The sequence below is a fragment of the Podospora pseudoanserina genome, chromosome 3 (assembly GCF_035222485.1).
Source record: "Podospora pseudoanserina strain CBS 124.78 chromosome 3, whole genome shotgun sequence".
NCBI classification, from domain to species: domain Eukaryota; kingdom Fungi; phylum Ascomycota; class Sordariomycetes; order Sordariales; family Podosporaceae; genus Podospora; species Podospora pseudoanserina.
In genome coordinates this window covers 3,362,825-3,375,145 of record NC_085922.1, presented here as the reverse complement: position 1 = coordinate 3,375,145, position 12,321 = coordinate 3,362,825, and the positions used below count along the sequence as shown (strand labels likewise).

The 12,321-nt window shown below is 49.3% G+C and overlaps 2 protein-coding genes across 2 annotated transcripts; one reads left to right on the top strand and one right to left on the bottom strand.

The window, feature by feature from the left end:
• Positions 1 to 3,729: 3,729 nt before the first annotated feature.
• QC764_309630 (uncharacterized protein) lies at positions 3,730 to 4,508 on the top strand (the record flags this gene model as incomplete). Its single annotated transcript, XM_062946077.1, has 2 exons — positions 3,730 to 4,408; positions 4,453 to 4,508. 2 exons carry the CDS (start codon positions 3,730 to 3,732, stop codon positions 4,506 to 4,508), a joined length of 735 nt encoding a protein of 244 aa, XP_062802127.1.
• A 6,407-nt stretch (positions 4,509 to 10,915) lies between these two features.
• QC764_0057460 (uncharacterized protein) lies at positions 10,916 to 12,119 on the bottom strand. Its single transcript, XM_062940472.1, has 2 exons — positions 11,956 to 12,119; positions 10,916 to 11,845 (listed from the first exon to the last, which is right to left on the bottom strand). Exons 1-2 carry the CDS (start codon positions 11,985 to 11,987, stop codon positions 11,467 to 11,469), a joined length of 411 nt encoding a protein of 136 aa, XP_062802126.1. The 5' UTR covers positions 11,988 to 12,119; the 3' UTR covers positions 10,916 to 11,466.
• Between the last annotated feature and the right edge of the window lie 202 nt (positions 12,120 to 12,321).

Sequence of the window (12,321 nt, the reverse complement as noted above, 5' to 3'; positions counted from 1 at the left end):
TTCAGGTGTATTACATTTGCTGCGCAGTATCTAGCGGCGTCCCCTTGTCCTGTTGTGTGGACATGATGGGTTGAATCCAGTGATACAGTAGCCACCCGCTGTAGAATCGACTGGGGCTGGGTAAGTTGATCGACGGGTTCGAGAAAACCTCCAGGGCTGTATTTCACGGCAGAGATGATTTAGTGAATCGGCTTTCCTGACCTCAAAGTCAGATTAACAAGCGCAACCATACTAACAACTGCTCCGACTGCCCCCATTATATTGCACGGAAAATGATGAGCATCGGAGTAGGAGATCGATGGACCGTATGTAGCTTGTACCATGAAGATGAGAGGGAGGACCACCGCTATAGGTGCGCACGAGAAGAGTTGGAAGATTATCCACATTTAAGTCTTGCCCCACAGTAAACTGCCCATCTTGTTCATTTTCGTCACCAGGATGTTCTCCGCTTAAGAAGCATAAAGGGTTTATTTCCAGAAGACTAAACTGAGAATATACCACATAAAACCCTTGGTTCGTGGAACATGAAGGAAGGGGTAGCGGTATAAATATTATTTGGCGTCAAAAGTAAAGTAGATAGGTAGGTACCCACTCAACGATATAGAACATGCAACCTGTGCTGAGAATTCCATCTTATTTTACACACCACCCAAAGAAATCCAGTAAATACCCAGAACAATTGTAACCGCACATCTTTCGGCTCCCTTTCCCTTTCAGTTCCACTCGCCAGTGCTTGAAGTTGGCTTGACTAACAGTCCCCACGAACCACATTCGTGCACTGGGCTTAAATAGGTACACCGTATGAGCCACACGGTGCGGGTAGGCTTGCCCACCGTTACACCCGCGGCACGCTGACCAAGAACCGGGATGACGGAGCCGAACCACATTGCTGGGAACACCACAAGGCCGGCTGCCATCCACGATTGGCACGCGAGGATAGGTTGTTTGCGTCTCCGGAAATGCGACATCTGGGAAGGCGGTGGTTTCGAGCGGGCCAATACTGGGTTCAGCGGGTCCGCAAAAGTGGTGAAGAACATCGAAGAGAGTTGGGAAGGTGCCACTGGATGAGAATTGCATCTCGGTGATAACCCGCGATGGAAAAACATCGGGAGGAAAGAGGACTGTCATGATGTCGGTGAATGGGGTGGGCGGGCCCCCGCAGCCACCAGCAATCAATATGGCATCCATCGGTTGGTTGATGCGTTATTAAGCCTTAACGGGCCCGGCTTATTGGCATAGTGATATGCAGATGGAACCTGTTATTGGTCGAGAGAGACGCCAACCCCAAAGGGAAAGAAAGATCAATTGCCGGCGGCAAATGAAGCATTAAAAGTCTGTATAGCTTCATTTGCCTTTTGGAGGTGGATTCGGGTGCGGGTCTTTAGGTCTGCATTGGAACCAACCAATCTGCCGTACGCAATTGGATCGGCGAGGTCGCTTTGCTGGAGGAAGGTGTTGAGGCAATCCGAGATGAAGGTCATAGCTTGTGGGGAAGGGGCTTGGTCCGTGCGTGGAGGTCTTGAAATGTGTGAGTGGTCGCGGAAAGATCGGACGGATATCAAGTGATTGGCATCTGAATGACAAGGAAAGAACACAAACAAAGACATGGTAGTATTTATGGACCCGAGAGAAAAGCAGCCCACTGGGGTATGATGGGGAAAGAAGGACAATGGGAAAAATTGCAACCTACATTTGCCCTTCCACGGGTGGAGGGTTGTTGTCAGGTAGAAGATGCTGCATCGTGGGGCGGAGAGCGATTGATGGTTGGGGCTGGAAAGATCCGGGTCAACCGACGAAGTGAGCTGGAGAAGTTAGAAGGGAGAGCACAATCTACTTGGATAAGAATGGAAGAAGGTTGCTAAAACAGCTCGGGAATCTTGAACGACTTCCAAAAAACCTGTAAGTGCTCAACTTGAACAGAATGGAAGGATATGGCTACCGTGATATAGGAGATCGAGGGAATGCTTCTTATTTGAAAGACTGGTCGAGCGGATCTAAACGTGCGCGCGCCCGCGCAGCAAGACCCTTGCCATCCATGGCAAGTTGTATGGTTGTGAGAAAGTGAGATGCTTACACTTACGCAGCAGATAACCCTAACCCTCAACTGCCCCTAAAAAGCGGCGAGAGGTGAGGTTGTTGGGTGCCTTGTGGTTTGCAACGTGGTTCGCAAATGGTCCGCCATGATCAAGCAGAGCCGCAATACTTGGCGGACAGAGGTAAGGGGACTCCTCTCTTCACTGGTGGGTTTTTTTGACTCTGACCAACTATGGACACCACCTTCGACCGCGCGCTTCTAATCAACACCCTTTTTTGCCATACATCAACACACGGCTGCAGCCTCTGAACATCAAACCTGCCAATTTAAAGATTTTGAGCGCAATGCATTCCTAGAAATTCTCTTGAAACCTCTCCATCGACGTCGCCTCCGATTTCGACATTCTGCAGATGTCTGAATCAACATGACAATCCCAGCGGCCTTTGGCGTCAGTTCCAACCATCTTCCCATCCTCGACTTCTCGAGGACGACAATGCTTTCACCCTGCCAATGCGACTCCGTACATCCTGCCGATAGGTTCAGCTTCACAGAACCTCGTGGAAACGATTGAGCTCATGAAAGGACTGCATCACGGCCACAACAGCACGGGAACGAGCGATGACTGAATGGGACAATACTGGGCTGACGCCAGGCTCGCCGGCGCGATGGGCTCGCGAATACGCTTTTCCACGTCCCAGAAATGCCGTTTCGGTCCTTTCAGTCGAGCTTCTCAGACATCTCCTCATCATCGCCACTGCAAGCCGCCTCTCGACTGGCTTCCAAATATGCAATGCCCGCGCGCATGTGGAGACATGAAGTCCACGCTCACTCTCCTGTTACGCGACATACCATCGGTCCAGCGTTGTACATACCAGACAAAACTGCGATGGGTTAAAGTACTGTGGAAATAGACCCTCGACCCCGCGAAACTGGACGAACTCCCCAGCATTACCTGATTGGCTGCAAGGCAAAAGCTGTATCCTTTCTACAGCGCAATCTGACATCACGCTTGAGTTTGACAAGCGTTTTCCTCGGCCTCGGCTGGTTTCAATTTCGAGCACTGCCAACTCTCGGCCCTGCGCGTTCCCCGATATCGACCGCATGAACTCGATTCATGGGCGACTTCCTGTCCCTCTCATGCGACCTCACCCTCGCTTAGACTACGACGCTATCAGACTATCCGCAGTCGCCCATGCCGATCATCAGCAAAAACCGCTGTTCCCCTCCTACTTGACAATATCAATCCAACTCTCGTATGTTCTGTTGGAGGCAGCACAATGAAAGTGGGCATGCTTGTCTGCCTGGTCATGTCCTCAGAACAGTGTTCATATTTGTTGCACGATCTCCCAGACCCTCACTGTTTCCAAGTCGACGACGCGCAACGGGGAAATGGAGCCCTTTTTTTGGCGCCCCTTGCGACTTGGCCCGCAAAGCAGGCGAAGATGAATTTCTTTGTTTTATTACCGGGGCGAATTATCCTTCTTTGTGGCCTTCCACTTGGCTTGCATAGACAATGCCTATTGTGCTTCCGATCAAACATTGAATTTGGCCGCCGGAGTATCATGGCAATGTCTCGTATAAAAGACCAGCGCATACCCCTCTCATACGGTTTCTTTTCGAATCATCATTTTTTTCAGTACGCCTCAACACCGAAATCAGTACACAGCTACAACATACTATCGAACTTTTCCACCATGGCTTCTGCTCAGGACGTCTTAATCTCCCTCCCAGTGGATATTCTCATCGACATTATTTCCTGCCTCGATCCCGTTTCTCTCATCGCCCTTTCTCAAACCTCCAAGGGCCTTCGCGACTTTATCAACCCTATTGAACATGACTTTCAACAGCGCCTACTCGCTCTCGAACTTCTTCCCAAGAATGGTGGCCCGGAGCTGGACGACTACCCAGGCTACCCATTTCGGCACCCGAAATTTTATCTTTTACACGAGACCATACCACAGATGACAAACCGTGGCCGGGACTGGTGGGCTAGCAGCTGGTACGCTTGTTTCGGTTGCATGAAACTTCTCTCGAATGCCATGTTTGATGACAGTGAGTTGTTCAACACAGCCACAAGGAAACCTTGGATGAGAAGTTCCGAAGTGCAAAAGATGGCCCTCACAGATTGGAAACTTGCAACTACAACAGAGAGCAGGCTCTCATCGATTCAGAGGCGAGCGGAGCAAGACAGAGAACCCACCGAGCAGTACCGGCAGCAGTATCAGACGTCCTTCCACTGGATCAAAGCAGTGAACAGGGAACTGAATGATGACGAAGATGTAGAGGAAGTTCGCAGGAAGCACGAAAACTGCATTGAAGAGACAAACCCTCACATCGTCGGCAAGGCTCGTCACGAACGGAGGTGCGTGGAGTGTAAGTTCCAGCGCAACCTCTACCGTGACCGCCCTGCCCATCAGCTTTTTGTGGTAACACCGATGCCCCAATCATTTTCTCCCGAAAGGACGTGGGTTAGGGGTTGGACTTCAACAGGCTGTTCCCCGGTCTCTTGCCAAAAGTATTGGTACCACCCAACTTGAAGCGGATACCGGCTCATTTGTGCTCCATGCAAGAGTGGCACTTCGTTGATGAGCCGCTGCATCCTGATATCCTGAAGACGGATTCTGAAGACGCGGAACCTGAAGACGCGGAATCTGAAGACGCGGAATCTGCAGCTGAACCTCAACAGCTTCCACTGCGGGTCAGATGTTCAAGCTGTGAAAAATGGCAACCAACTGTCGCATTTGGAATGACTGTGTTGTGGCCACTTCGCCATTTCAGCCAGCTCAGGCTGGACCACCAAGGGTCACCTTTGTGTCATTACTGTCACGTCAAGGCCCACGGCAAAACTGCAACGGCAGCAAGATTGTACCAACCAGCCGAGAAGATTATCGACACGGAAATTTACCCGCAACTTGACCACCTTGCAGAAGGGTGGGAGCAAAACTTGGGCCTGATACGCAAAGTAATGGCGAAAACAGACCTAGAGGAGACATGGAACGAGCTGGTCACGCTCCATGATGATTCAGATAGCGATGAGCTCAGGCGGGTTCTAGACTAGAATGCTCTGGGACCCTCTCCCACTATCAATCTCAAAGACAGAATCGAGTTCAAACACATTCACACCCTGTCATTGCGCAAGCGCTTGGCTCGGGATAGCCTGGTCCCATTTTGGGACAGGATCAACGGATTGCGTACGGTTGAAACTATTTTCGGGCTGCATTTCTTTCTGGAACAATGGGATGGGTATGATATATGCCAACAGTCTGTCATTCACATGAGAACCGCGTTGGACAAGCTCATCGAGGCCAGGGCTGCCGGTAATCATGACCTCATTCTCACTATGCTGACGGCGCCAGATGAGTACGGTCGGAATATCTTGGAGTAGAGGAAAGGAACTTGCTGATCGTAGGTTTCAAGGTAAGTGCTTGGATTTCAGTTATGCATACGGTAAGTTTGATATCGGCCCAGGTAGGTGACTTTGTTGTCTAGAGTCTAACGTAATATATAAATAATACTTTGCTCACAACTTTGCGTGTTTGTGCTCCTTAGAATGATGATCTCACAGTCGAATGGAACCGACTAACTAACTCCTGTGCAAACTCAAATTTCGACATGCGTAAAGACTGAAGGTAGGTACCGTGCACATGCATCTAACCTATCCGTGCTTTGTGGTGGGAGAAAGCGGGATATAATTGGCTCCACAAAAAGATATTCTATCTACCCACCCATCTGCTATAAATCAACAGAAACCAAGTCCACACCCCTCTAACCAATTACACCCCCGCCATGTCATCATATGCGTTGTGCCTGTTTGCATTTGTTGTCGTGTGCCATTGATGAACCGCCTCTTTCTCCTCGTGCTATCCCTAAAATCACAATCCAAAAAGTTTAAACTGGAGAAAGGAGATCCCTGACAAGAAACTGAAACCATTCGTATCCACTTTTGACGTCAGCTCGCTCGCCCGTGAAGCTTGCACCAAGCGCAGACACCATATAGTGCCTTTTTTGTGTTTTTTTTTTTTTTTCGGAAGCCAAGTGCTGCAGGAAAAATTAAAATAAGAAGAGTAGGAGGGAATCAAACAGGATGTGATGTTTTTTTTTTTTTTTCAAATTTCTTTTTTTTTTTTAAATTTTTTTTCCAAATTTTTTTCCGTTTATAAGTGATGAGAGTAGAAATGAGAGAAATTATATAGATGTAGCTGTTGGATGGGAGAATGGGGGTGGTGTTGTTTGTCGATGGCTATGTCGAGGAGCTGGTGGGAAAAGATGGCTTTCACACATCTCCAGCGACAATTTTCGCTTTTGCTGGAAGATGAAAAGAAGTACCAGGCAGGCAGGGCAGGGGCCGCCCGGCGGCGGGGTGCGGAATAGAAGTTGTTGGCACACCACCCCCAAAACAGGTAGCCACCCCTCCCCTGTTGCATCGAGTTGATTGGCTGGATCATGGGAGTTGAAGCTGCGAAACCGGACACACTTTGCACGCCCAGCCCAATCTCCCTTCAGCGCTCTTCATCACCGCCTGCAAAAGCAATCTCGAACTGCGCGATGGCAGCGTGTGCGCGTGCTTCGTAGAAAGGGACGCACGAGTCTTCATCGAAATGGACTTCATGTTCCGGCACTCTACTATGAATAGTGCCATCGTCGAACATGTCTTGCTCAATGAAGCCCTCGAGTTGGTGCAATGATGTGGTGGTGCTTGTTGCGGTGATGCTGAAAGTAGTCGTGCTGCTGAGGCTGTTGGAGCTTTGGAGTTGGGAGCGACCAAGGGTTGCGCTGGATAGAGTTGGACTGCTCACCTCGATGCTGATAAATAAGAAAATTTATTAGATCACACAACTTGACATTGGGAGCTCGAACGGAAACAAAACATACCGAAGTTTCGAGGAGGAAGATGTTGAAGGGGTAGACATCTTTTGGGAATGGTTCCACTGAGATAGAGCAGAGTCAGGAAGGTGAGTTTGCAGTCGTGTAGGTGAATGAAAGCGACAAAGGGGGGTGCTCTGGGACAACTATCCAGTCGTCGGCACAAAATAAATAGAGACGGTTCTACGAGGATCCTTAACGGTGTAGGAGGATGTGAAGATATGGTCAGGAACTGACAGAAGGTGGAGTCCCATTTACCACTGTCACGGGAAGCCAGCAAAAAAATCTTGGCACACGCTGCCCACATTGTCGATACATGCAAGACGGCGGCCCAGCTAAGCAAGCTACGCACTCGCAGATCCGGCTGGCCATGAAACAATCGGGTCCTCGGCGCTTACTTACCCATTACGAAATGATATACCACTGGTACCTATAAGATTCCGTCCTGATCGTTTAGTTACAGCGCCATTCTATCTGCAAGCAGAGTGGGGGACAAAGCTCCGGGGGCAGGCTTAAGTCCATAACGATGGTTGGTAGCACAACAGCAATTGCGGAATAGTGACGAGCGTGGCCTATGCATGCAATGTTACCGACAAGCATAGTATCAAGTCGCACCTGCTCTACTAGTTGCACCGATCAAGGAGAAATTATATAACTAATTGCCGATTGTCTTCGGGGTACGAGACGGTACACTATATGTATGGGGGATATTTATCCATCTACCAATTCCTGCATGAGACAGCCTTGTTCTGTTCGATATTAGGTATTGCTTTCTCACCAATAGACTATCTGTAAGTGCGGGTCGCACCGAGGTATCGCTAGACTTGCTTATACCAAAAGGACGAACTAGGTACAATGGATGTCTTGAACAGCAGGAGTTAAGACTACTAGATTACAGTGACGGGAGCATGAGTTTTTTTTTAAAAAAAAATAAGAGTATTGTACAAACATTATTCAAGTTGAGAAACTGGTCCATCCAGCCTGCTAGCTACCCACATAAAACGCCGATCAACCGTTGCAACGGACCGAGAAGAAACAAAGATCCAAATTTTTTTTCGTCGTAGCTTCAGCCAATCATCAATTTCATCACATATTTCGCGCCGCCAACAGCCTCCGAGCTCCGCATGACTGACCATGAATTCCGCGCCGGAAATGTGGGTCTGCTCCGGTGTGTTACCCGAGCTTTGCTCCGCCAACAGCCTCCGAGTTCCACATGACTGACCATGAATTCCGCGCCGGAAATGTGGGTCTGCTCCGGTGTGTCACCCGAGCGCTCCGCGCCGCCTGAGAATGATCAGTACCGTGCCGCAAAAAGAGAAAAATCCCTCTCTCTACCGATTCTCGGTAAATTCAGTGTCAAAAGCATCCGCGGCCTTGGAAGCATAGGCAGTCGACTCTTTCTTGGGGGATGTGATAGCCGAAGAAAGGGACGACGCCGACGACGGGGTTGATGTTGGATGGTAGCCAGAGTGACAACGGCAGTACATGTTTGCTCCGTCTCTGGGAGACTCGGCAAGGTAGTACTCCAACATGGCGTTGTTGCGCTTCTTCTTGGGTGACACTTTCTTGATTGCGGAAGGGGTGACGGTTGATGGTGCCTGGGTTGAGAGAGGCTGGGGGTATTGAGAGCTACAAGCAGAAAATAACTGTTAAAATCATGTTGGAAGAGTGGGATACGAGGCAAGTAAAATGACGACCAACATTGACTTTTTGGTGTTGTGTGTTACTGAGGTGCTAAGATTGGGGTTGGAGGTAGAGGGCATGGTGAATATGGAGCTGCTGTCTGTGATGGGATACAATGTGACACGAGCAAGTAAAACTTGACTCTGGAAAAAGCTTCGAATCGTGAGATGAAAGGAACTTTGGGATGAAAAAAGGGAATGATGTTTTCTCACCTAGAAAAGAGCTGGAGGTGATCGATATATAGCTAGCAAGACACCGTTGTACGTTTACTTGCGCAGGTGGGCTCACTGCCGCACGGATGCATAAGGTGTGCATGTTGGACCGCCTCCCACCCCTCCCCCCGGCACGCGCGTGCAGCGATGGATCACGGCTACGCTACTTCGGATGGTTGTGATTGATCCAGCAGTTTGGCTCAACTTGCGCTGGAACCCCCATCTGGTAGGTAGACAGTGACCAAAGATTCATCGTGCGTGGGCTTGGAAATGGCTACATAGTGCTCAAGATACCTCATTGAACCACCATCAATTGAAATTCACTGGGGAGATGACCACAGGTGTTTTTGTTGGTTTTCGGCAAGAGGGAATGGTTATCAAAATTTTCCATATAATAAGTTTCGTAAAGTCTTGAGCTACCAGGTAGCACACTACACGGTTAGACACGAGACGAGTGTGGCGGGAGCGAAATCAAGACACCTCCTCTTCTGGGCTTCGCAGCAAGCTGCCCCGCACGCGCGACCAAAATCACCACAGCCGGCAGAGTGGCGGGGGGGTGTATGACCGCATCCTTATCTATCCACTCACTACCCCGTTCATTGTTTATGTTTACCTTCTACATTTATCTCAACTCCCTATTAATAGCGATCGACTCAACTTTGACTGGATAACAGAGACTACGGGACTCTAAGTTGCAAACATCTACAGCTTGCTTCCAAGGCTTAAGTTATGAGCCCGTATTATGGTACGAAAGCTTCCTGTTAATTCATGGTGCATGACCAGCAGGGCTGATAAGGCCGGAGAGCGGCCACAATGGAAGGCGGGCATGCACCAAGGCAACTTTCGGACCAGCTACAGGGCCCCACCCTCTCACTGCATGCGCTTGATGGGTGCTCATCCAATCAAATCCATGAGCCTGGAAAGTATTCCTGATCGGAGAGGATATCTGATCTCGAGTGTTCGAGATGATCTGCAATAACGGCTGCACTTCGACAAAATAGTATGCACATGCATGTGTCCCGCCTCGCACCTCGAAATCACTCGGCAGCTCCTTGCGGCTTTGTTATGTGTAGACCTATTTGAGCAGCGTAGGTATCTAGAGCGTCCGGGATGTAATTACCAAATTGTAGCCCGACGTCACGGTAGGGTACCTGACTGTGTTGCTTACTCTGCAGGATGTACCCATGATCAAATACCTGCCCGTCTATTTACCTCGATCCTATGCGTATCGTACCACAAATAATGCAGATGGAATCCGGCATAGCAAGCCCGCTTGCTGTATCCAGCTGGCGATGACCGGGCTGCATCGAATGCCGCTGCGGTGGGATGTAGAAAGGGATGTAGGAAGAGGAGAAGCGATGACCTGCGATGTCAAGAATGTATCCCAGGAGTAGTAAAAGTCTCAACTTGACAGGCAGACAGGGCCCAGGCTAGTAAACAAGCGGTCATGCCATGCAAGTCGCATCCTCCGCAGTCTGTACGCTATCAATCTTGGACTGCAGATATCCCATGTGGGCTTGCCTAAATCAGCGTTCATCCGATTCAAACTTGTTCCCTTAAAAAGCTGCAAGTGCACCCCTTTTCGGTCAACTGCCAGCGCAGATTGTCGGTGGGCAGGCTAATCCCAAAGGAAAAAACCGAGCGGGAACATGCATAGGCCTCCCAAAGCGGCATGGTGCAGATTTGGGTGACACGTACCGGCAGTCTGGTATGCATGAACGTTGGCGGGTGTCCAAGAGCAACCTGACAGATGTTGGACAAGTGGCAGTTAGGTGACTGAAAGCTTACAGAAGTAATTACGCAGTACCGCGATGAGCGCTATTGTGTCGTGTAATTATCCTGTTTCGCGTGGTATTGGTGTGTATTCTGAGAGCCTTCATAGCGGAGAAGTAATGGGAGACAATAATATCGCAGCACGAGTAATAAGTCATCGGTAAACGTCGCGGTGATGTGTGCAAATACTGCTGCTTACAGTGCAGATTTCCATTCTATTGACTTTGCTGGTCCAGGGTAGCTCTCGACACAGGATTTTGAGGGAGGCCGAAGAGCACGGATAACCTCAGGTATTTACCAAATATTATAGCGATTCGAACCTTGTCCTCAATAAACCAACTCTGAAATTGTAAACTGAAAGCTAAAATGTACGGATGAAAGCTTATTCTTAACACGGTGTCGCTAGTGGTCTTCCCAAGAGCGGTGTGCCAATTCTCTCTCTGCAAGAGCAAGAACGACAACGGCCGCTATGCAAAACACCGAAAGAAGTGCAAACTTGGCCCCCACGTGTTCTTCCAGCCATTCATACCCCGCAAATGATAACCGTCAAAGTTTCATCTACCCTCGCTACCCCAGTCGATCCCGGCCATTCGTCCCCACTCTATAAAACTAGGAAAGAACAGATTGTGTAAGTCATAATATCGCTGGCTCTGGATTGGACCCAGACATCTAGGTACCTGTCAAACAACTTGTGTTGACCATCATCTAAGCGGATGCACCAAGGAGAAAAATAGAGCGGCAAAGCTCAATTAGATAAGAAGCAACACCATGATCATAATGCAAAATCGAATAAAAAAAAAGAAAAAGAAAAGAAAAAATGAGTCCTCTTTCCCGCTCATGGCAGTTGTTCGGTGTGAAGTTGGCGCAAACTACATGATGCTGTCTCGAGATTGACGGGAATTAGACGGGTTTATCGATGGTGTTGGGTTCGGGGTCGAACCGCTGGTCAAAGTTGTCAATCAGCTGCTGGGCTTTGACGGTGTAACAACCGATGCGGCTATAGGGATTGGGGTGCTGGTGGGGTGCGTCTTGGAAACGGCTATGCAGCGAGCTGTCCGCATCGAAGCTTGAAGAGGTGAAGGCAGATGCAAGAATGTCGGAATTGCGTGCTGCAGTTGGCTCAGTTTGGATCTCCTCGGGCTTTGGACTTGTGGTTGGCATTGGCGGGCTATTGTTGTGCGAACTAGCTGTAGACTCGTGCTTGTCGTTGTTACCAAAGATGTCGGTGTTGTGAGTGGCAGAGGTTGTCCGCGGTGTCAAGATGGGATTGCTGGACTGGCTACGGGAGAAAAGGTTAGCAAGCCTGGCTGCTTTAAGATTCAAAAAGATTCATGCTGTGCGGTGAAAAGATTGCGGTTGGGTAAGGCGTCGTGGATAGGTGAATCTCACCTTGAGAAGTCCGATGAAGTGTTTGCTTCCATCTTGAAGAGCGATAAGGATATCGTTAGGTGTAGATCTATTAGATGGCTGATTGAAAGCGTTGCAAATCACACGGCTACTGCCAAAATAGAAGCGAGAACATCATATATTTATAGGGAAGTTTCAGTGGACGATAGGAGGGGAGTGTGGTGACTGAAGAGGTGTAAAGCCGGGCAGCTTAGCTGGGTAAGTTTCCAAGTTGACCAATTGGCCCTGCAGCCGGCAGCTACCCGACCGCCAAGACTAGCTCCTTCTCGATACCTTCCCTGCTACTTTACTGGCCCCCTGCTTCCCCTGCTCCAGGTATCTAAGCCTTTTAGAAGTGATCTAGTGGGG